Here is a 25,238-nt window from a genome sequence, read left to right as displayed (position 1 = left end):
TCATTATTATTGGATAATTTGGTAGTAACATATCACAATATTCACCTCAAAATACTGTAATATGTATTTAATAAAAGCAAAGGCAGTTTCCTATATAACTTCATTATCTCCTAGGAATTAAACTAACACTGATAAAATATTCTCTAATATAGGGGGCGCCTGGGTGGCTCAGTGGGTTAAAGCCTCTGCCTTCGGCTCAGGTTGTGATCCCAGGGTTCTGGGATCTAGCCAGGGTCCTGGGATGGAGCCAGGGTCCTGGGATCGAGCCCCGCATTAGGCTCTCTGCTCGGCAGGGAGCCTGCTTCCCTTCCTCTCTCTCTGCCTGCCTCTCTGCATACCTGTGATCTCTGTCTGTCAAATAAATAAATAAAATCTTAAAAAAAAAATTCTCTAATACCAATCCCCATTTTAGTTTTACCAACTCAAATGTCCCAGGACTGTGTTTTTTCGTTTTTCTTTTTAGATCTAGGATCTAATCAAGAATTAAGCATTGCACTTGGTTGCCATGTTTCTTTATTCATAATTAAAAGATCTCCCCTGCTTTTTTTCCCCTTTTGGTCTTTTCACTGATGGTTTTTTTTTTTTAAATGCAAGTTAATTGTTTTGTAAAATGCCATATAATCTGAATTTGTTTGGGAGCATCCTTGTGATCAGACTCAGGTTAAATATTTTTGGCAAGGACACCTCATAGGTGACATTGTATACTTCTCTTTGCTCATAATGTCAATCTGTCTTATAACTGGAGAGGGCAAAGTTTGATTACTTGGTTATGGTATTGCGGGCTGCCAAATCTCTCCATTGTAAAGATACATTTTCCCTGGTGTAATTTTTAATATGTGGGATGACATGTGGAGGAAGGGGCAGAGGGAGAGAGAGATAATCCTCCAACAGACTCCCCATTAAGCCTTGGAGTCCCAGGTGTGGCTTGATCCCAAGACCCTGAGATCATGACCTGAGCCCAAATCAAGAGTCAGATGCTCTTGATTTTGGTTGGTCGAAGTCACCCAAGTACCTCTGTAATGTTTTAGTATCTCTTGATACTTGTCATAATCAGTAATACATTGGTAATGCAAAATAGAGATTTTCTAAATTCTATATATTTTCCTACATTTATTAGCTGGTACTCTTGTAAAGAAGGGTTTGCTCCCAACCTCTCATATCTCCTGTCCCTTTGATTTTTTTTTTTTTTTAAGTATTACCTGTGGACTTATGGATTTAAAAAAGAATTCAATAGGTTACAATCCATTAGGATCATTCATTTTGATACTCAAAATTACCAAATTTGGCTCATAAAAGTCCCTTTAAGCAGGCTGTTATGTCCTTTTGAAATGTCTGCATTGATCTTGGAGTACCTTCTCACTTTCTGATACAAGATTCCAGACTGTTCCCACCTCAGAGCTGAGACAGTGGAGACTGGTATTTATAAGGCAAGATCTATCTAGATGCTAAGTGTACATACTGATACTGAGATGTCACTATTTTTTTTTTTAAAGATTGTATTTATTTATTTGTCAGAGAGGGAGCGCAAGCAGGGGTAGCAATAGGCAGAGGGAGAAGTGGGCTCTCCACTGAGCAAGGAGCCCTGTGTAGCACTCGATCCCAGGACCCTGGGGTCATGAACTGAGCCAAAGGCAGAGGCTTAACCAACTGAACCATCCAGGTGTCCCTGAAATGTTACTATTTTTAAGACATTTTAGTGCACAGACTTAGGAAACATTTTTAATTTTTTTCAAATTATGAGTTCATACTTACATCCAATTTGAATCTAAAAAGAATATTTCTTTTCCCCATTCCACATTTAAGGCTCCCTTCTTTCATGTGAGAACCCCGGTGTTTGGCAACATTAAAATATTTACTCATTTGCTCTACCCTGTGATATACACGAAATAGTTTTAAAATTATCAATACCACTCTCAACAATATATAGATGAAAATTTTAAATTCATTTTCAATTTTTTTGTGCTCTTAGGATAGATCACATTGAGAGTTTACAATGAGAAAACTGTGTTAAAAATACTTGAATTAATTCTTTTTGGTGTATGGCTATGTTATTAATTTGATATGCAGTAAAGTTCATTTATTTTTGCTTGCTTTCAATATTAAGTTTTTCCCACTTTAATTTTTAATTCATAATTCATTTATAAGGATTGAAAGTTAAAACTCTATAAAAAGTTATACTCATCTCATCCCCATATCTCTTCTACCTAATATAGATAAATATTTCACTAGCTTGTGGTTTAGCCTTCATGTTTTGTTTTGTTTTTTCAAAAACATGCACAGTGGCATGGGAATCTAAAAATGGTCAGAAGCACTAAGAAAAGGGAGGTCTGAGAAAGGCCTCTTCCTGTCTCCTTGATAATTTCTTTATCACAGTTATACAGGGTTAAATATATTCTAATAAATCATGAACAAATCCATCACATTTTTTTCAACTTCACAATAAAAGATGGACATCAGCAGGGCCCATCTGGAGTACTAACGGTTGCTCTGACAGATTCAGGGTCATGTCTGCCTAAATAATAAAGCTGACTCTTAACGTGAACGAGAAGTTAGAAGGCATCAGTAACTCTTCTTATTTTTTAACTCACTGAGTTCTAGAATACAGCCAGTGGTGGTTGGGGATCCCTGTGTCCCCTAAAGATGACTGACCTGAAGTTTGGGAGCACCAGAGGCTGTGCCTCAGTCGTGAACATCTTCCATGGAAATAACCAAGTTGAAACATCCCTGGAGAGGAAACTTCTTGGATGGCCAAGGACTTCAAGCAGTCTGATTGCTGCCATTGTGCCCCCTTCTTTTACCAAAGGCTATAGGAGCCAGATGGGCTTAAGGGAAGCTGAGCACTAGCCTCAGTTCCCCTCCGTGGGATTAAAGAGAAACATCATGTCTTCTGAGGCCATTACTCTAAAACCTTTAAAGGGGAAGCAGCATTTTTTCTTCCACCCGAGGGTCTTGAAGGGGAATAAAACCAAGAACATACACACCAAGTCCATAATACCTTATGAGCACCAGTGCCAAAGGCCTTTCCGCAAAGATGGAAAGTCTGAATGAGTGGCCAGCATCTTTCACTAGAAGCAGCAGCTAATCAGCCTGAATATCACATCAAACTGATAATGATCAGGGAAATCTGAAATGACCAGGTATAGTAAAGACAACCTAGCACTCAAACCAATGCCCCATTTACACTGCCTATTTGTTTAGAGAGAACAGTTCATCTGGCTTGTACGTTTTTTTTTTTTTTTTTAAAGACTTATTTATTTGAGAGAGAGAACACCCGTGCAGTGGGAAGGGGCAGAGGGAAACGGAGAAGCAGGCTTCCAGACGCAAGGCTCCATCCCAGGACCCTGGGATCATAAACTGAGCTGAAGGTAGATGCCTAACTGACTGAGCCATCCAGGCAACCACGGCTTCTATGTTCTTATCCTTTGATGTTTTTTAACATAGAATTTTATTTCTAAATTTTTTATTTCTAATTTTTATTTCTTGCTCTTCTCATCAAGAAGATATGCCAAAGAAAAATGCAACTACTCTCAGTTTTAGCTGTTCATCTTCTCTTTGGATGGAATTAATTTCTCCGAAGTTTTGGTATGCAAAAATAATTCTACTGCTTAAAAGAACATGAAAATTAAGAAAATATTAAATCATTAGAGCACCCTGAGATTTTTTTTTTTTAAGATTTTATTTATTTATTTGACAGAGATCACAAGTAGGCAGAGAGGCAGGCAGAGACAGAGGAGAGAGCAGGCTCCCTGCTGAGCAGAGAGCCCGATGTGGGGCTCGATCCCAGGACCCTGAGACCATGACCTGAGCCGAAGGCAGAGGCTCCAACCCACTGAGCCACCCAGGCACCCCTAGAGCACCCTGAGATTTTAAGTACTAAGATAACAATGGGCATTCCCTCATCCTGGCCATCTCAGTTGGTTAAAATCCCCACTGATTGTTTTCAACACTGACTGCACTCACTGCACTGGGTTCCTTTGTCTGTTGGTGGCCAAGCTGGTTCCCTTCTGTGCTCCTACCAGAGGGGATTCTTTAATCTGGGTTTGCTGTAGACTTGTCTCTGTGAGTCTATACTACTGTGCAGTTTATTTGGGTGGAGGAAGAAAGCAGCACTTGACCTGCATAAGAACAATGTTCTGAACACACAGATACAACTTCAGAGCCCTGTGTGAGTGACAGACACACCTAAATACATACACATCGAAGGCCTTTACTTGTAGCCAAAGTAGATTTCCAAAATACGTTTTTTTTTAATTTTTTATTTAAATTGAATTAGCCAATATAGTAGTACATCATTAGTTTCAATGTAATTAGTAATGTTCAATAATTTATCATTATATGAAATGACCAAATTTGGTTTTGCCAGAGGATGATTAAATCTCAAATATTGCTCCTATGGCTTCCTTATAAAATAGATTTTAACTTAAAATTCAATTCAAGAAAATGCTACAAAAATTCAGTTCAACAAATATTAAGTGTCTGGTGTACCATCCATAGTCAGAGATGTTCCCTGAATATTTTACTTTCTAGTTGTGGGGAAAGAGCCCTAACAAACACACGACCCAGGGCTGAAGCCCTACAGGGGGTGCTGGGTGCATGATGGTGTGGAAGAAAAGCTGGGTAAGAATGTGTTTTGAAAGCCACAGGAACTGCAGTGTTTAAAGGAAGAAATGGAGGTCACCTGTGCTATCAAGAGTTCAGATAAGGCTTGAAAAGGTTACTGGTAACATTGTTAAGAGTCCTAAAAGGCTGGGGGTGGGAAGTGGAGGCTGGTTTGCAGGGTGTTGAGGAGCTAGTTAAAGCTGAGGAAACAAGGGGCACCTGGGTGGTTCAGTGGGTTAAAGCCTCTGCCTTCGGCTCAGGTCATGATCCCAGGGTCCTGGGATCGAGCCCCGCATCAGACTCTCTGCTCAGCGGGGAGACTGCTTCCTCCTCTCTCTCTGCCTGCCTCTCTGCCTACTTCTGATTTCTGTCTGTCAAATAAATAAATAAAAAATCTAAAAAAAAAAAAAAAAAAGATGAGGAAACAAGGTAACAATAGACAACTCTCTGGATAAGTTGGGCAATTAACCAGAGGAGGGTGAGCTGGAGGGTTAGGTAGGATTAACAGAGGCTTGTTTCCTCGTTGAGAGAGTGGGCGCAAGTTTAAGTGGATGAAATGAGCCCCAGGAAAGAAGTTCAGATAATCCATAGCGTGAGGTCCACAAGAATGAGAAGGTGGGAAAGTCAGGCTTACATAGAGCTCTTCCGCTGATCAGGAGGGAAGGGGAAAAGGTAAGTGTGTAGGCAGTTACGTTCCTAGATATGAAAGTAGGAAGTTTTTATCCGAAGCTTTTTTTCTTTTTGGGGTGGGGAAGGGGAGAAGTCCGGGGCACAGTCGTTTGCTAAGAGAGAAGGATGAAGACGTAAGTTTTGATGGAACAGAATCTGGAGAAGCCAGCCACCATGGGGAATGGGAGAGATCCAACTGGAGAGCCAAAAAAGAATTTATGACGGTATCAGCTGGAGGGGTTGACTTTCTTTCCCCTATAGTGTCCAACACTATGAGTATGTAGGAAGAAATTCTGTGGTCTGGCACTGGGAATATTGGAATGGATGATTCTGGGATCCAGCAGGGTCTGGGATATGACAAAGGAGCAGGGGATTCGAGAGGAGTGTGGGTGAGGAGTTTAAGGTACAGAGAAGCCAGGTTATTTGGATGGTTAGGGAGCACCTCCAGATGATGGCAGGTTGGGAGGCAGAGGCCTAGAGCCAAATACCAACAGCTACAAACCAGGGTTGGGCACTGGGCAGCTAACTACGTGGTTGGAAATTGATTTTAAGAATGTTAACTTTAGGTACTTGCTTTTGTACAAACGAATCTCTAGTGTTTCCCTGTTCCACCTAGTACTTTCTTCTTTGGGATCCTATTCCCTGCTGCCTGTCACTGCCCAAGAAACAATTTTTTCTATTAAAATTTTAGGTGACTGACAAGGTGGTATGAGGTTGATGAGAATAAGAAAATCCATTTTAGAAAGTGAATATGCCTTCCACTATCTCTTCACTTCCCCTCCTAATCTCTTCTGCTTCCTTCAAACCTCTTTATTTCTGTATGGATAGAATAAGCTACCCATGTATCAGGAGACAGAAACATTTCTCTGTTTCTTATATAACCAGGCATGTGCTGAGGCATCAAATTTGTGTCAGCAAATTTGTGTCAGTTCCCTGAGCATGATAAAACCAGGAAGACCAGAAACTGCCAGATATGCTCCCATTCACTGGGGACCCTACCAGACACCATTTTAAAAGATGGAAAATATGGACAGTCACTAATACTTCCTGTTGTCACCCCAACAACCTTGAATTGAAAGTGGCTTGCATTTTGATTACCCTGGTACCCTAGTGTTCCGATTTATAAAATTTGGGGTCTCCTTAAAATTAAGAGAATTATGCTACCACATCAAAGTTTTTAAAAATGACATTAAGACAGAAGTATTTCCCATAGTCTAAAAATTCCTTATGCTGCTTCTCCATTGCTCATTCCAACAGTTACAAATCCATTTTGAGAAAACTTAAAAATGTTTAATCCCTTTCATTTCTTTTTGTAACCTTCAAATTCTTTCCATAATATTTTCTTTTTCTTTCCTTTTTTCCTCTCTGCCTCCCTTCCTTAATTAGAAGAGAGCTGAGGTATCACATGTTTTGCCTTAGAGCTGAGTCTGCACAATGTGATGGTTTCTGTTTTCACCTTTTCTTTCAGCTACACAAGGGCTGCCCAGGATGTGGCCTTTCTTCATGCCTTGGCTGCTTCTCCCTGCTAGGTGCTTTTCCTGGCCAACTAGCTGCTGAAATGCTTCCTTTGGAGAAAGGCAAATAGAATCAGAAAGCAGGGCACTTGGACACTGTTTTCCCCTCTAACACTCCCCTTCCTCCCTCCAGCCCTTCATTCAAACATTAGTTGAGTGCCTCTTCGCACCTGGCTGGAGAGAGGCGCAAATGGGGCACAAGGCATGCACAAATGAAGGAGCAGTTCTTGTCCCCAAGGCACTGCCGCCCTCTGTGACCTTAGGCAAATGAAGCTCTCCTATAGAGTCCCATGGTGAAATAGAAGGAAATGGAATCGATGATTTCTTAAAGAGTCCTTTCTGCTTTCCTAGCTCTGATATTGAGTAGTGTTAGTGGACTTTCTCCTGCTTACTACTGTGCTGTGAACAATTCCTCTTTATTCCTTAAATGTGCTTGCTCTTCTATCAATTGTTATCATATCAATCAGTATCATTGATCAATCAATATCATATCAATATGAAGGTGTTTAAATATTAGAGCTAAAAAATTTTGGTGCCATTATAATATGGAATACTGCATATTCACTAAGAATGATGTTTACAAAAACTTTTAAGGATATAGAAAAATGTGCAAACTATGTCAGGTGAAAAAACAGACACAGGCAGGGAAGGAAGCCTTAAGCACTAGGAATTAAGTCATCTGTTAACACCCAGATTTTAAAAGTGGTTATCTTTGAATAGTGGGATTATAAATGTTTAAATTTTCCTACTTTGATTTTTCTATTTTTTAAAAATGAAGACTGAAACTATTTTTTTAAATAATAAAATGAACAAAGTTATTTTTAAATAGTGAAGTGATTGCTTTTGCAGCATAAAATTCAGTAGATAGGCTAAAGCCAGATGTGAATAATTTTTAAGATATGCTTTGCCTTGAATTTTCCAAATCTGTCCTTAACATGACTTTTTCTGGATTCCAAGCTTATGTCATTGGTCAAATTCTGGTACCGAGGAGTTGTAATCTTACAGTTCTCACTTTAGAAAAAAGGGCAGTGAGAAGGAAAAAGGAAGGATCTATACAGTTTCTTCACCTGTCAAAAATGCAGGGTTTTATTTAGGGTCTCGGATTTATTAAGAAAGGTGAAAGCATAGGTCACCAAGAGGTTATTTCAGGAAAAAGCTCTGCAGAGAGCGTAACTGCTGACCATGGATGATTTCACCACTTGAAACAGGTGCTAGGATATGTTTGCTCAAGCATGATTTCAGATATCAGATCACAGACTCAGGATGGTCACAAAGGCCAATTGGTAGAAATAAAACACCCATAAGAGTAGGCACTCCCTCCATAGTAAGGAAGTGAAAATCCTTTAAAAAAAAAAAATTCTGGTGAGTGCTTGGTACAAGTATAGCCTAACCATTTTCCACAATGGGAGCAGAGAGAAATGCAGAAATGGCCAGTAGCTGAGAAAGCATAGAATTCACTCTGGTGAGCTGTAAGAGAAGGCATCTGACCTCCTTAGTTAGTCACTTATAAGTCAATAAATTTACAATAGGTCATTTTGTAACTTGTCATTCAGAATTTTAGAGGCTACAAAAAAACATTGCACTGTTTCCCAGGCACTTGGGCCTCTAGAAGGTATGGAAAGACTTTACATGTGTCAGTCACATGGAAAGAGGGAAAAAATCTATTGTCTCTCAGCTCATTTGGCTCATGGAACTAACATGACATTTTCTTAAAGAGTATGCAACTCAAAGTGTGGTCCTCCCACCAACAGCATTGGCATCCCCTGGGAGGTTGTTAGAAATATAGAATCTGAAATAAGTCAGACAGAGAAAGACAAATACCATATGAACTCACTTACATGTGGTATCAAAAAAAACAAAACAAACAAAAATAAGTAAAAACAAACAAACAAAAAACGACGATGAAAAAGAAGCTCACAGATACAGAGAAGAGATTGATGGTTGCTGGATGGGGTAGTAGGGAATGGGCGAAGGTGTTCAAAAGGTACAAACTTCTAGCTGTAAAATAAATAAGCCCTGGGGATGTAAGGTACAGCATGGTGACTACAGCTAACAATACTGCATTGCATATTTGAAAGTTGTTAAGAGAATAAATCTTAGAAATCCTCATCACAAGAAAAAAAGAAAAGAAAAAATGTCTGCAACTTGTATGGTAACAGATGTTAACTAGACTTATTATGGTGATCATTTCACAATAAATACAATTATCAAATTGTATTCATTATCAAAAATCAGGTGTATTATGTTATACACCTGAAACCAATACAAAGTTATATGTTGATTATACCTCAATTAAAAAAAAAAAGAGAGAAATGAGGTCACCCAGGCCCACCAAGAGGAAACTGCATTTCAGCAAGATCCCCATGTGATTTATAGGTGTACTAAAGTTTAAAGAGCACTCTATTATAGGTATGAAACATATAAACTACATTTTTTACATGTAAACTACATTTTAAGCTCTTTTGGATTTTTATTCCTCTTACTTGTTTTCAAATGTATTGGAAATAAAATTTTTTACTGTGGCAAAAAGATTCATCCTCCTGCTAAAATCTCTGTGTGTGAGTGTTTCTCTCAGCTAAGGTACTCAGAAGCAACTTGACATTTGTAATTTCCTTTTCACACCCAGCTTACAAAGACAAACATTTTCAGCTGTCCCAGTTTTCTGAATTAATTATTTATTGCATCTTCTAATTCTAGGCAAATTTTATGTTTGAAAGGATATTATTTACCACAGACTGCTAAAATCTTTTGCTCCCTACCTTTTCCACTTTCCGGGAAAATTATTTTTTCTTCCATACTCATTCTCTGAAAGTCATCAGGAGAAATTCTAATTTTGTATTTTTTTTTTCAACTAGGCTCCATGCCCAGCATGGAGCCCAAAGCAGGGTTTGAACTCACAACCCTGAGATCAAGACCTGAGCTAAAATCAAAAGTTGGATGCTCAGTCAACCGAGACACCCAAGTGCCCCTAACTTTGTATTTTTCTAAGGAGGTGTTATCATTGTTCATGTGGGGGATGGTGATCTGGCTTCTAGTTTGAAAATGTGCTGGTAGTGGGTAAATATCTAAGAAGCCACCTATGAGAATGTGACCTATCCAACCCACAGCAGGAGCTCAGGGGGCACAGACCCCGACACCCCATGCAGGGCTATCCCTGACTTGAGAAAGTTTCTCTTTGTAAATGAACGAACAGTTCCTAGTCTGCCAATTACATCACAGACTTAACAGTATCAGGCAAACGTGCACATCGATTTACCCTTGGTCTAGGAGAGAATAGGTCAGAGAACTTTGAGGGAAAACTTACGGATAAATTTGAAATAATGTTTAAAGTGCCCTTCCGATCTGCATTACTATAAAAAAAAGGTGGAATTTTCCTATAAACATTTGGATTAAGCAAAAGCAAGAAGCAGAGGGAATCTAAGGTAGGATCGCCGTGGGCTCTTCTTTGGAAGTTCAGTCTCACCTGATTGTCGAATCCGTTGAAGAGTTTGCTGGACCAGAACCTCCGATCTTGGGACAATGATGATAAAGTCCACTTTGCTGAAGTGGCCCAGGTCCAGGCTCTGGCTGCCGCTGTCTGCTATGGCACACACCTGGGATAAGAGTTTTCTGGCAACCGTTAGCTGTGGTTGGTAAATTTGGAAGGTCTCATTATCTAAATCTAAAATAAAAAAGTCATAAGAACAAGATTAATTCACTTCTGTTGACGGCCACTGTGAATCTATGCGGGGGACACACAACACACATACACAGTAAAACTCTATACTGAGCATTCTAGTCACACTCTCTATTGAGTTTTAATAGATTTGCTTATTTTCTCTGAAAACTTGACTGAAAGGATGTGTTCAAGAGTGGATGTGGTAATTTTATAAAAACGTGTTCTTTTAAAATCGACTGATCATCTCACAGATCACTATTCAGCACCCGGCCCCCCTCCCAGAAATGTCAGGACAGACTACACTCTCATGGTGGTAGTAGGGACTCATCTCTGGAAAGGGGAAGCAAGAGTTTCCAGTTTTCTTTAGGACTATCAGCACAGGTCAGGTGCCCAAGCCCAGACTGAATTCAGGGAAGGAGGTGATGCTGTAACCATACTAATGCTGAATTCCTTTGAACTTTTTCTGGACAGCACCACAGTAAACATTTCCTCTCCAGCAAGGCAGTTGCAACATGATTTGAAATTCTTCTCCCAGGGACTGTGTAACACAGGTCACAGAGACACCCCCTCACCTTCCTTCCCACTTGACTTGCCAGTGCTTATGACCCGTCAGTGGTAGGTCGTTGTGGCCAGCTCCAGCGCTGACTCCTATACTATCTGAAGTGACCTGACTCATGACAGGGCCAGCTGGCACTCGAGAGGTGATGCATTAGAAGAACATTGCCCAGACACTCTACACATGCCAGTGGCTTTTTATTAAAACTTATAACCAAGCAATCAATCTCATACCTGCACACACACACACACACACACACACACACACACACACACTTAACTAGGCAGGATTAGAGGAATCCTTGAGCAGGCAATATTTCATAATTCTTATGAGGCTGCTTTTTATCAAGAACACAGTGAAAGTTTGACTGGAATGCACAAGGCCACAATTAACTTGCATTAATTAATGTTTTCTAAAATCAAATTGCATGGGGTGCCTGGGTGGCTCAGTCAGTGAAGCATCTGCATTTGGCTCAGGTGATGATCCCAGAGTCCTGGGATCGAGCCCCGAGCCCCACATTGGGCTCCTTCTTTGGTGGGGAGCCTGCCTCTCTCTCTCTCCCTCTGCCTGCCACTCTGCCTGCTTGTGTGCTCTCTCTTTCTCCCTCCCTCTCACTTTGCCAAATAAATAAATAAAAATCTTTAAAAATCAAATCAAATCAAATTGCAATGTGGCCAAGGTAAAGACAGTGGTCAGAGTACCCTAGCCACAGGGAACCCTGACAGTTAGTGGAGATTTATACAGGTGGCTATGAGAACCCACTAATAAAGACCAAAACTACAAGTTGTAATAGCAGAATGGTTTTTGACCCACAAAGATTACCAATGAAAATAAACTTGTCTTTTGATAGGCTATTATTTCTTCCATGTCATAGGTTAGATGGGTGGGGACTAACCAAGATGATAGCGTACCTTTGGAGAATTTAATGTAGCAAATTTTGAACTTCAAGGAACCATTAACATATCTTTAAGCAATGCTTCTTAAACAGGGAATCAAGGATATGAATGTGGAAATCTGTAAGTACTCTGAGAATTTAAAATTCTAACTTTGTCAATAATTCAAACATAATATGAACATATTTTAGATTATCCAGGTGACTGCTTTATCATCAAATAAAGTGGAAGTAAAAAAATTTTATTGTGGGGGCGCCTGAGTGGCTTAGTCAGTTAAGTGTGTGACTCTTGATCTCAGCTCAGGTCTTGAACTCAGGGTGGTGAGTTCTAGCCCAGTGCTGGACGCCACACTGGGCATTGAGCCTACGTAAAAAAAAAAAAAAAAAAAAAAAAAAAAATACTGCATGCATTTGAATTTGTTTTTATGACTGATACTGAGCTAATGCCAAGCCATGCTACTTCTATTGCTAAGGCAATCCTAATATATAAATGACACATTCCTATTAAGGGAAGGCCAGAAGGCTGTCAGCAGCAGCTTTATGGATCTGTTTCATGTCTACCCTTTGTCCTATTCTTTTTTTTTTTTTTTGGTTCTCTCCTATGTTGTCCTTATCATGTGGGGGGATTGGGAGGAAGTCTGAAAATAAAGGAATCCAATCTAATGATGGAACTCCTCAGTCCTGCTCCTACCATCCCCCCCATTAATTTTTATTTCTAGATTTTTATTTATTTATTTTAGAGAGAGTGAGAGAGAGGCAGAGGGAGAAGAAGAAGCAGGCTGCCTGCTGAGTGGGGAGCCTGACATGGGGCTCGATCCCAGGACCCTGGGATCATGACCTGAATGTGATGAAGGCAGAAGCTTAAATGACTGAGCCTCCCAGGTGCCCCCATTCTCCCCCTTTAAAAAATATTTATTTATTTAAGTGAGAGTGTACGGGGGGAGGGGGTGTGTAGGGAGGGGCAGAAGTAGAGGGAGAGAGAAAAAATCTCAAGCAGACCCCCTTCTGATAAGGAGCCTGATGCAGGGTATGAGCTCAGGACCCTGAGATCATGACCTGAACTGAAATCAAGAGTTGGATGCTTAACTGACTGAGTCACCCAGGTGCACATCCCACTACCCCTTTTTGTACCCTGGAAGCTTGTCGGGGAGAGGCTATGTTGGTATTGTTGTGCTATCTGCCAGGGTTGCCTTGCTATCCCTGAGATGATGTGTGTTTTACATGTCAGAGAGTCAATGAAGGGTGTGCCGAGCCAGAGATGCACGGACTGCATTCTACATTCTTTCAAGCAGTTCCTTGTAGCCCTTGGAGAGCACCAACAGCTCTTCTGGGCATAGCTGGAGGAGCTAAGGAAAGCATACCAAGGACGACAGAAATTTCGAGGGAAAAACAAAAGAGAGAGAGGGAATCTGCTTATAATAAATTTAGTCTTTAACTTTGATTTTAATTCTAGGAGACATCTATTAAGAACAAGGTGCTGGATCCAGGCCCCATCATAAGGCATTTTTACCATATTTATCATGTGGATAATGAGGAAAAACCTGTCACACTCTGTGACTCTAACACAAGACCTCAAAACCCTCAGAGTGACTTAGCTTCTATTTCCTCTTTTTGGTCTGAGGTGACGTTACCCAGGTTTTGCGTGGGGATCATAGCGGCAGCCTCCTGAGCTGACACACACTCATTAAGATCTCCATTGAAAGGGGTCACCACACTCTCTCCTCTTCTCTGTTGCATTTTGTCTAGCAGCTTGTCCAGGTCGTCGCCTATTACGTAATAAAGCAGAGATAAGAAGATTGCAAGGAAAGATACATTTGTATCAGTCTTCAAGCTGGGCACTTCAGCTGGGTTCTCATCAACCTTTGTCAGTCAGCCCGCTTTTCCTGGCTGACAGTGCACTTGGTCAAGTCTGCCGCAGTATCTAAAGCCAGAGCGACCCTCGCTTTTATTGTGCTTGCGACTTACACACTTTCACATGGTGTCTCTCTCTTGACCTCCATCATACTCAAAGCAGGCAGGATGGGATCATTCTATCTCCATTGGACAACATTAGAAGGCTGAGATCCGAGAAGGCAGACTCTCTCCCCAGGTCATGCCACTAAGTCGTGGCTGAGCTGAGGACCCCCCATACTAGTGCCCGTGTGCCTTCCTCTGGACCCCTTGCTGGGTCAGTAACAAAATACTGAGGACAAACCTTTCCAAATGAGGGAAGGTCAGCAGGCAAGTTTAAGCTCCACACTCATCTCCTTGACAGGCTGAGATTTAAATTCAGAAAATCACACAGCTAGAGGCTGGCAGTGTTGCAGAATCCTACAAACCACTCACCTAATGATGTGGTTTTGAAATGTGATGCCAGGAAACTGACCTTTCCTGTGATGAGCTCATAACTAATTTCTTTCAAAAACTCACTTGTGGTGAGCATGCTCTCTGCCAGAGCTCTGGACTGATGCTGACCTGCAGGAGAGAGGGAGAGGAGGTGACGCCCCAGTGAATAAATATTCACTGCAATATGATTTGTAACAGCAAAAGTGGAAAACAATTAACGCATGTAACATAGGGACTTGGTTAAGGAAATTATGGCACAACAAAAGATCGACAGTTACGCAGCATTTAAAATGAGTATGTTAAAAAGAAGTTATTTATAATAAAATATTAGATGATTAAGGGCAAAAATGATAAACCTTATGTTTGTAACTGTGAAGACATACTATACATGTGTTTAAAGACTAGGGAGGAATGTAAAAGACCTTTAAAATTGTGTTTGCGTGGTTATTATGAATATGTCTTAAAATTATAAACTTGTGGTGTTTAGCTGTTTTTATAAATGAAAATTTAAAAAATTAATGTATTGTACTTTCTGATGAAGATTTCTGAAAAAGATTTATGTCACAGAGAGATGGGCGGTCAGGTTTTGCCCAAGTGAGGGGGTTTCTTCGGTAGGAGCAGGTGAGAACCAGCACCAGAGAGGAATAAAGTGACTTTAGTCCAGATGGCTGTACTCATCATGGTACCTCATATAAAATCAGCACAAGAAACAGAAACACATTTTGTAATGCTCCAACTTTCTGAACCTTTTCTTTATAGACTCAGTGTTACAACATTAAGTAGCCTCTTCAGTGAGGAGGTGAATACGTGAGCTAAATTTCTTGGCAAGCTTAATTCACTGGCTTAGGCCACCTGTGGCAATGGCTTTATCACATGCTAGAGTGGTAACATTTCCAGAACCTTTTAAGGACAGAAGTTATGTGAGACAAGGGTATCTGTTACTAGGACATGCTTTGAAGTAATGCTCCCACAACCAGCTGACAAGGACACCAGCCAAACTAAGGGCCACAAAAATCTGACATGAGGAGAAAAATAAAAGTTAAAATTAGATGGAAGAACTCAAATGGGAGCAATTAACTAGAGATTAATTACATGGATGCTTGAAACACCCAATAAATAGTTTTCAAGTGGAGAGATAATTGAATGAATGGATTAAAACAAAACAAAACAAAACACCCCAAACATTACTCACCTAACACTACCACACAAAATTCGTTGCCTCTGATTTTTGAGGCACAAATCGCCACCACATAATCTGGTAGTCTTTGATAGTGTCTCATTTCACTGAGAGTCCTCAATGTCTCCGAAATGCCCTCGGCCAAAGAGTTTTGGGTCACGATCACATGAACCAAGTCTTGAGATACGCTGGCAATTAGTCTCGCAAGCCAGGGGAGTTGTCCTGGAGACACAGGGGTACACTGAGCACCCAGCTGCAGGGCTCGCTCTCTCAGAGTAAATTCCTGCATAGCCTTCAGCATGATTTGCTCAAATTCTTCCCTGAGAGGTATCTGATCAGGACCTAAATTGAAGAGAATTACAGCTAGAATTTAAAACACATCACAGCCAGAAAAGAGAGAAAAACACACGTACATTAGTGTGTAGTCCTTTTAAGTCCACCGTATTCCACAGGCAAAAGAGCTCTTTCCTGTTGTGGCCACAAGCACAGAGGCCCTGCTAACCATTTTCCACCATGAAATTACCTTCTCTCTGGGTCAATATTAAACACAAATGTGGGCTTCTGTTCTCCTTTATGCTAATCTCGATATTTGTAAAAGAGGATGTGCTCTGAGTCCACTGTGTGCCTTTGGGGTGGTCACTGAAGGTGGTATATTTGTTGACCTGTTAAACTTGTTGTTACCGGGGCGCCTGGGTGGCTCAGTGGGTTAAAACCTCTGCCTTCGGCTCAGGTCATGATCCCAGGTTCCTGGGATCGAGCCCCGCATCGGGCTCTCTGCTCAGCGGGGAGCCTGCTTCCTCCTCTCTCTCTGCCTGTCTCTCTACCTACTTGTGATCTCTATCTGTCAAATGAATAAATTTAAAAAATTAAAAAAAAAAAAACTTGTTGTTACCGATAAGATTAATGACTCAGGAAGGAAGAAGCTAACCTACCAGCACATAACCAACTTTAGGTTTCACTTGTTTCTCATTTTATTTATAGCTACTTTGAAAAACATCTTAATGTATTGCTTCTGTAGGAATACTGTCCATAAGAAAATAAAGTTCAACTATTTTTCACTTCTGATTTTTATTTAGGCAGCCTCACACATTCCCCCGATAAAGAATGTAACCGTCACCCAACTAGTCCCCAGCATTCTGGGTTGTTAAGGACGGCATTTGGTCCTCTCCTCTTGTGGCGGTTACAGCTAAATTTATATGGGTGACCTACAGCCCCTGGTATTAGGGAGATTTTATTTCTCTGATTCTCTTTAGAAACTCAACCAGTCTTTAGGACAAGACAAGCAAGTCAATGTTTGGCACCCAAGTGACTCAAATAAACTCTGACATTTAGTTTCAATTGACACCAGTGAGGCTATGGTCACTCCCTCTCTTCAGTCATCTCTTCTGCTGTGCAGACCCAAGATTTGAAAGTCAAGCTCTGCTAGACAGATACAGACTCCTCAGTGTCTGTGACCTGAGATCAAGCAATAACTTCACAACCCAAGGCTAAAAATCCCCTTGGGAAAGAACACAGGTTTAAGGGACTGGACTTCTGTATGAGGAGGTATCTTGAATGAACCAGAAATCTTTCCTTCCTTAAAAGGGATTTAAGTGGGCTTCCAGGCCCCCACCCATATTCTCTAGGAAAGTAAGAAAATGAAGGTTTAGTCATATTTTCAGGATATGGGCAAATAAATAAAATATTACATATTGTAAAAATAATTTAAATTGGAGAAAATATGTTTTTCCATGATTGGTTAGATGCTAGAGGGAGGGAGACTGAAATCCTCTCAGAGTTTTTTCCTGCTGTCCATGGAAAGCAAGCAAGAACCCTGCAATGTTTACATTGTGTTAATATTTCTTATGTCCTCCCCAGTCACTTGCTAGAGGGAGGGGGATGCCTTCTTATCACCTGGGAGCCACTAAAGCTTCTGTCTTCATTCTGCTTTATCCAATTAGCATCATGGTTAGTGGTCACTAGGGACATACTAGGTAGTGAGCTTAAAGTATACAGATTTGCATTGACTGTACAAATGCACAGTACAAATGAGATGAAGGAAAGGTGGCTGTCTATTTAAAGCTTTCTTCCATCAGAACAAATGATATCCAAAAGCAAATGGCTTTGCTGCCATTCCCCACAGCCTCTCATAGACCTCCTGGAGGCTCAGAGGCCTGCTGACTAGGTGTGTCCATAAGATCTGCTCCAAACCATGATTGAGTAACATGTTCTCAGTGTAATCAGTTTCAAATATAAAGGCATTCTGGGAATATAAAATTCTGAAACATGTTCATAGCATTTTCCATTGCCTTAAAACTAACTTTTACAGAATTTTGACTGAATTCCTGTTAGGAATTGAGAAATAGAGGAAAATGTACCAAAGTTTAAATGAGGCAAGAGAGCAAAATGTCTTGCTTCCAATTGCCTCCCATCATTTCTTCATCTTTAGCCTTTATAGTTAAATTGCAGGAGCTTTTCCTCCACTTCCCACAAGCTTGATAATAGTAATTTTCCCCCCATTAACTGTTCCAGTAACTCAGGTTAGCCTAGGCATCAGCTCTGATGGCTTTTCAGATAGGGCTACCTTCATAAGAAGAGAAAAGGTTCCAACAAACTCAGAGCCCTCCAATAATCCCTGGATTTGATGATTTTACTTTCTATTTTGAAAGATTTTAAGGCTGTGTAATAATACATTGATTAAAAAAAAAAAAAACCTGACTGTAGTTAAAGGACTCTTCCTTCTGAAGAATCTTACTTTTCTTTTTCTCTATTATGTCCAGGTAACTGAACCATAAAAGTATTAGACCTGTTCTTTTAAAAGCTTAGATTTTTAAAAAAAATTTATCTATAAAGCATATGTAAAAAATGTTCTTCCTGCCTTCTTCAAAACCTTCAGAGGCAAAACAAACAAACAAACTACAAAACTACAAACAAGCAAAAACTCAAAGACTCCAGAAGAAAGTTGCTGAGAAGATGTGTCCTAACGTACAAAATTTAGATTAAAAAAAAAATAGCCATTTGTGTTACACACTGAGAGATATATTAATTGGTTGCCAGTGAAACTCTAGAAAGAACTAACTGATCCCACAGGGCAAAGAAGACAGGTCTAATTGAATGGAGATTTTTCTTTTTTTAAGATAAGAGCTTTTAGTTATTTGAAGAGAGACATTTTGTTTTGGCCATTTAGTTTTAATTAACTTGGACTTTGATATTTAAAATTGTTATTAAGGTTGAAAAAATACTGTACCCAGTGGCTTGGTTTGCCAATAGCATTACTCTATGGGGGGTTGTGTTACTAATTCTGGGTGCATCAAGAAGCTGGTTTTAGATCTTGGAACATAGTCGAAAGTCAGTGCATGCAGCAATTAAAATTATGACATCAAGTGAGCTGCAGGCACAGGTGGTTTTTATAATTTTATTAGCCATTAATCAGCATGATTAGCAAGTCTTAGGTTTATCATCAAAGTGACTCCTAAGCTATCCGAAGTCTTGCAAGTTTCAAAAGCCCATGTCATAGCAGGCCTTCAGACTCAGGGCACCAAGCCTTAGAGCTGCAGTTGCTAGCTGATGGCCCAAAGACTGAATCTGGCTGGCTGAAGCTTCTTTTTTGTTTTTAGTATTGTTTAGCCCAGTATTTTCATTGTTTAACACTTCGGTATCTCCAAACATTAAGATAATTCACAAGAGGGCAGATAAAATTTCTAATGTGTAATTTTTCATCTTGAGCCTTTTCCAAAGTAAATCAGTGGCTTGAAATCTTAGAGTGAGTGTATAATTAGGTTGCATATTAGATGACCTGCTGCAGTTTGCAAAATAAAGGACATTGCAATGTAAATGTTGCTGAGCCCCTGAAAAGCATTGTCAGGGCACCTGCACACACCCACTGTGGAGCTCAGGGGGACATATCAAATAGAGGAAGTGAAAGGTTCATGACCTGTGTATCTCCCTTACCCTGTAGCCTAAAGAACCTTTCAGGGAGGTCCACAGATACTGCCTCAATGAAGGAAAACATGATGGGACTGCATCAAAGGGGTGTAGCTGGAGAAGAAAAAAAAATGGATGTAGGGACAGTGGCTGAACAAGATAGAAAGGCTAAGTAGAAAACCGTAAAATAATTGTCTAAGGCAATGGCTTCGTTTGTATTCCAGATGACAGCTGCACTTTTGGAAGGATGGTTGGCTAGGCTCCCCAAGGGAGGAGGGTGCTCATGGCACAGCCCTTCTGCCTGTATGAACTGGAGACCTTAGGGCCATCATGATACTGGACACTAGGTGGCACAATTTCTCTCTTCTAGGACCCAAAGAGGCACTCAAGAAGCCAGGGAGGTGAGCAAGGAGAGAAATGGGGTGGAGGGAAGGCAAGTGGCAGAAAGGAGTAGGAAAGAAATGGGAACGGAAAGGGAACAGTCATAGAGAGTAGGGTTGAAGGAAAGGAATATTAGAAATGAAAAGGGGAAACTAAAAACTGGACAAGCGGATGAACGTGAGAAAGTGGGGAAAGAAAGGAAAAAAGCATGATGCAAAAAAGAGTAAGAATTATCACCACCAAATAATTATTGCAGATCGCTTACCTAGCCGTACAAGATACTGTATCGTCAGAAGAATCATGTTTTCGACGCTCAGGAGTTGGCTGCCAGTCAACCCTAAGTGTTCCAAATCTTTGTTTTCCAACTGCGAAATCTTGTAGCAATTCACCAGCAGAGGACTCACAACAATGTCACCAACATTTCCATAGAAATAGGGTAAAGTGCCATAGCCTGCCCCAACAGAAGTAGGTCAATAAAATTCAACATTTCTTTTTATTTTTTTTAAATTTTGTTTTATTTATTTGAGAGAGAGAGACAGAGTGAGAGAGCATGAGAGGGAAGGTCAGAGGGAGAAGCAGACTCCCCATGGAGCTGGGAGCCTGATGTGGGACTCGATCCAAGGACCCTGGGATCATGACCCAAGCCGAAGGCAGTTGCCCAACCAACTGAGCCACCCAGGTGCCCCTAATATTTCTTTTTAAAGTCCAACCAGGTACACGTGCCCAACTAGGATCAAAAATGTTTAACAAAGTTTCCTGCCCTCTGAGATGAGAATTCTAGGGAATTCCCTCAGATGCTTCCGAATTCTACCCTTGCATTAAATCAGATGAACAAGAAGCAAAAGACTCAGATGGTGTCATCTCTGTTTCTCACAGAAGGGACATGTTAATTTTTAATGGGCCCTAGAGGATTGATGAGAATTTGCAAAAACATCTCTGTATCCTTTTGCAAAACTGCAATGACAAAATATTTTCCAATAAAATTCTTGATCAAGTTTCTTTCCACATAAGAAGCCAGAAAACAAACCACAATAACATAATTTCTTTCCTGAGGTTTTCTTAAACATTTTAAAAAGCTAACGAACTCAGTGATGACCAGCAATATTCTCCTAGTCACAGGTACATGCAGGTTCCTACCCTTTGTGTTATCTTAGTTATTTTTATGTTCTCAAATGTCAGTAAATAGCCTTGAATTATCTTAGAAGTAGATAGGACAAAAATGTGTTGAAAATATACCCTGTACTGGTGGTGTGGTAAAAACAGGGGTAGTCTCTCTGTGAGACTTTCTAAAAGGCAGACACCAAAGGTTCCCCATGTTCTACATATCTTTCCAAGGCTTAGCTCCAGTATGCACACCACTCAAATGTTTAATAAAGACGTTTTGACCATATGGAATTTAAACAACTGAGATTCTCCCAGTGCCTATAGGCCCAGGAGCGGTGGGTAGGACAGCCTGATAAAGGACAGGGCTTGAAGCAAAACCATCTATGTCGGTAGGCTCAAGTCAACCAAAAGAAGCAGATAAGACCGCATACAGACATACCCTAAAGATCCAGGGAGGCTAAACACTCCATCTATTTAGTCCCAAAGGTAAAGCAGGAAGTCACCTTCTGACCTAGAATAGTCCCAGGATGAGGCAGTTCTTGATGGGGGTCTGAAAAGCATTAAGTTAGTCCTGGATTCCAGGGCCCTCTAAATTTCTACACCTCCACTTATAGACATTTTGGAAGGACTCAGACTCTGTAAAGATAAGTGGTTCGCAGACGCTTCCTCATGCAGCTCTGGGACCTCTTGGTTTTCCCAAAGGGGGCCTGTTAGCTGGTTCAGCTTGTTTCTTTTCTCTTGGTTTGACTGCAACGTCCTTTTCCCTTCAGGACCCAGCTGAAACGTCACCTCTGACAAGTCCTCTCAGAATCCCTCCAGGCAGAGTTGAGCTCTCTCTCTTTTGAGTTCTTGGTTGCAAACCTCTACTAGCTCAAGTTTCACAATATTGTTTACATGACAGACTCCCCACAAAACAGTGCTCCCTATGGGCAAAAAGGCTTTCTCTTATTCCCAATTTCTAGTTACATGTTTAACAGCATGAGTGAGCTGACTGATAAAAGCTGAAAGAATCAATATAAGGATGAATGAATACATGCATGAACATATGGATAATTGCTCAAGCACTGAAATGGAGAAACAGACCCAGATCCCAGCAGACACAGGCAATGTGGAATGCCTTTCCCTTACCTATCAGAATTACTGGTCTAACTCCTGAGTTACTCAGCAGGTTTTCAGGAACAATTACAGTTTCCCCTGCAGGAATGGGTCGAGGTTGTAAAATTCCAGTTAATGGGGTCTGTGGAACTGGAGCAGATAAAAGGGACTCTGGAAAGAAAGTTGTTTGACGAAGGATTAGACATGAAAGCTAAATGAAATACCATTGAAACCAACATAGTCTTAATACTTTTAGACGTTTTAGAAGTTTAAAGGTTCCTTTTTATTTAATTAGAGCAATTCATGTTTACTCTATAAAATTAGAAGAGAAAAACAGAAGGAAAAAACCCCAATCATAATCACATCATCAGGAGATAACTACTGTTTAGCATTTTCATAGTATTTTCTTCTAGTTGTTTTTCCACATGCAATCTTTTGGATTCTGTTTTGTATTTAATTCCCTCCATCCTCATCCCAATTATCCATGCCTTATTTACTCATTATAGAAAATTTGAAAAATACAGAAAAGAGTGAAGAAGAATAAACTCATCATTAATCAGTACTATCTAGAGGCAAACACAATAGCATAATTCTTTGTTTATACAGCATCTCTATGTAGTCTTTAAAACTTTAAAGACTACATAGACTACTATAAAACATATAGTCTTTAAGTTTTTAAAGAATCCCATTTATGTCTTAGAATTGGTATATTTAAATTTGTGCTTAGTACAAGATAGACCAGTGTTTAAACATTTACCAGTAGGTTCCCAACGGCCATGGCTTGTTTATTATAAAGGAGAACCAGTTGTTTTTTAGGTTTCTAGCCACAGACTAAGTCGTCCAGGCCAGAAATAAGACGTGCATGTCACATAAAGGAACCAGATAACAGGAGAACACATCTAACACCACAAATGGCAAAGCAAACCCATTTGTGCCCTATGATGCTGGGTTAGTAGCATCATCCCTATGTAAAGAATGGTTTATTGATACTGTGGGTCCAAACAAAGCCAGAGAGTGAATTAAGATCTGTTGTGACGGACCATGTACTTTCAGGGAAGGCAGATGCAATGGGGACAAAATATCAGCTACTATTAATTTCCTTACATAATACTGGACACAATGGTTGGTTAAGGAAATTTATCTTCAAAGGTTCAAGGAAAGAACAGGAGTAGAAGATAATTTTGCTAATTCAAAAAACCTGAAAACCCATCTTCTGTTGAAATCTTACCAGTTCTTGAAAGAGGGCGAACTGGAGGAACAGGTACAACTAAACCAGGTTGTGGGACAGGTGACCCAGGATACCATCCCCGGTGTCGTTTCTTTGGTGGCCCAGAAATGAACATGGTAGCTGAAGGCAAAAAGAAAGATGAGCCTTGTCCTTAGCAGTGAAAGAAAGGAGAGAATTTAATGTAACATAGAGCTTTTAATTTGATTATACTCAGAAAGTCTGAGCACTCTTCTAGAGGTAAAGATAAAATTAGAAAAATCACCCTAACAATACCACCTAACATTTGGATGTTGTTTTACCATATACAGTTTTACCCAGATGATTTCATTTAATTCTATCAACAACACTCTGAATGTATTGTATGATAAATATATTGTTACACCCGTTTTGTGGATGGCAAAAGGAAAGCTCAGATTTGCCCAGGGTCAGGGAACAGAGAGGAACCTTGATCTCTGTACTCTGGTCAACAAAGCTCATGGTTTTTCAAGACACTTCCTTATACATTTGTTTCAACATTATTTTCTAGCTAGGCTCATACTTGTCAATCACCAAGATCTTTAACCATCATTGTTCACACCAATCATAAACCTTCAAAACCTTTGATGAGAAGGTAAGGAAAAGCTCGGAGTGCAGTGTTAGATAATTCATCATTTCAAACTCCATAGCACTTCTTTCATAGTTAAGGTACATTATTTCAAAACTCTAAGATGGGTATCATACCTTGGTCTCCTGATGCATAGCTAGGTCTTGGTGACAAAGAGTAATTCCCTGGGCGGGCTGGAGTGGAGCTGGCTGCACTGCTCTTTCCTCCATGGCTACTGTTTCCATTAGCAGCGTCTGTAGCACACAAGAGGAATGCTCAAAACAGGGGCTGAGCAGCACACTGCATTCTGGGGCCTTGCAACCACACCATAAAACTCAGCTCCAGGACAGGACAGGACAGCCCCATGGTGTAGAACCGACTACAACCATCAGAGTAGTACCCTCTTTAATATGAAATGTCACCTAAAAATAATCTTCTAGGATCCCAAGAGATCTTTTAAAATCACTTTCAGTGATGTCTTTGGAGATGGTGGGTGGAAAAAAGAGAATATTGGGTTTTTTTTTTTTAACCTTTGTATCTTGGAAATTTTCAAATGTATACAAAAGTAGAATAATGTAATAAACTACATACCTACCACCCAGCCTCAGCACTTATCAATACATGGCCAATCTTGCTTTAGATAAATATAGATTAAGATATTTCCTCTTTTCCTCCTCACACAACATACTTACATACTTGCTCTGGATTATTTTGAAGAAAACTTATTTATATTCTTTCATCCATATAAATTTCTGTATGAGTTTCTAAAAGAAAAGAGTTCCTAAAACATAACTGTAATCTCATTATTCTACTTAAAATTGACAGTGATTAATAAATCCTTAATGCCAAATATCCCATTAGTGTTCAAATTTCCCCCCAGTTATCTCAGAAATGTTTTTTTTACAGTGGGCTTCCTCAAATTGGGGTTCGAAAAGGATCCACACATTGAATTTAGTTTTTATGTCCCTTAAGCCCCCTTTTTAAAAGGTCACATTTATTAATTAATAAAATAATATAATAAAATATTTAGGGGTGCCTAGGTAGCTCAGTTAATTAAGCATCTGCCTTTGGCGCAGGTCATGATCCCAGGGTTCTGGGATGGAGCTCTGTGTCAGGCTCTCTGCTCAATGGGGAGCCTGCTTCTCCCTCTCCCTCTGCCTGCCACTCTACCTACTTATGCTCTCTCTCTCTCTGTCAAGTAAATAAACTCTTAAAAAATCTTTAAAAAAATATTCAGTTAGCGTCTGCATTTCATGGACTCTCTCACAAGTTTTAAAAATAGTTTGTTTGAATCAGCATAAGGTCATACTGCAATGAGATTTAGGATAATGTCATTTTTGCTGAGAAGTTTTCTAGGCTCAGTCGGTATAGTGTCAGTCACATCCCTTTTTTCCCCTCCTGGAACCTCCTTTAATCTATAGGATTCCCCTTCTTCTTTTTCTTTCTTCCATTTAATCTGCTGAAAATCTGGCAGAATTTTTCATTTTCTGAATTTTGCTGATTGGTTATCTATGGCATCATTTAACACCCCCCCCCATTTCCTACAGACTAATT

At 40.1% G+C, this 25,238-nt stretch overlaps 1 protein-coding gene across 1 annotated transcript in view; it reads right to left on the bottom strand.

The window, feature by feature from the left end:
* LOC111142538 (growth regulation by estrogen in breast cancer 1 like) overlaps positions 1-25,238 on the bottom strand; it is a 142,488-nt gene that overhangs the window by 67,163 nt on the left and 50,087 nt on the right. The window contains exons 6-13 of the mRNA XM_022495796.1: positions 23,822-23,938; positions 23,102-23,221; positions 21,907-22,044; positions 19,940-20,125; positions 15,406-15,732; positions 14,214-14,342; positions 13,520-13,654; positions 10,246-10,443 (exon numbers count right to left, since the gene is read on the bottom strand). Of these exons, the coding sequence (XP_022351504.1) occupies positions 10,246-10,443; positions 13,520-13,654; positions 14,214-14,342; positions 15,406-15,732; positions 19,940-20,125; positions 21,907-22,044; positions 23,102-23,221; positions 23,822-23,938 (1,350 nt within the window). The remainder of the gene's footprint in view (positions 1-10,245; positions 10,444-13,519; positions 13,655-14,213; positions 14,343-15,405; positions 15,733-19,939; positions 20,126-21,906; positions 22,045-23,101; positions 23,222-23,821; positions 23,939-25,238) is intronic.

This window comes from Enhydra lutris, unplaced genomic scaffold, assembly GCF_002288905.1.
Source record: "Enhydra lutris kenyoni isolate GAN:26980312 unplaced genomic scaffold, ASM228890v2 scaffoldscaffold8, whole genome shotgun sequence".
Lineage (NCBI taxonomy): Eukaryota > Metazoa > Chordata > Mammalia > Carnivora > Mustelidae > Enhydra > Enhydra lutris.
This window is presented reverse-complemented; position numbering and strand designations above follow the sequence as displayed.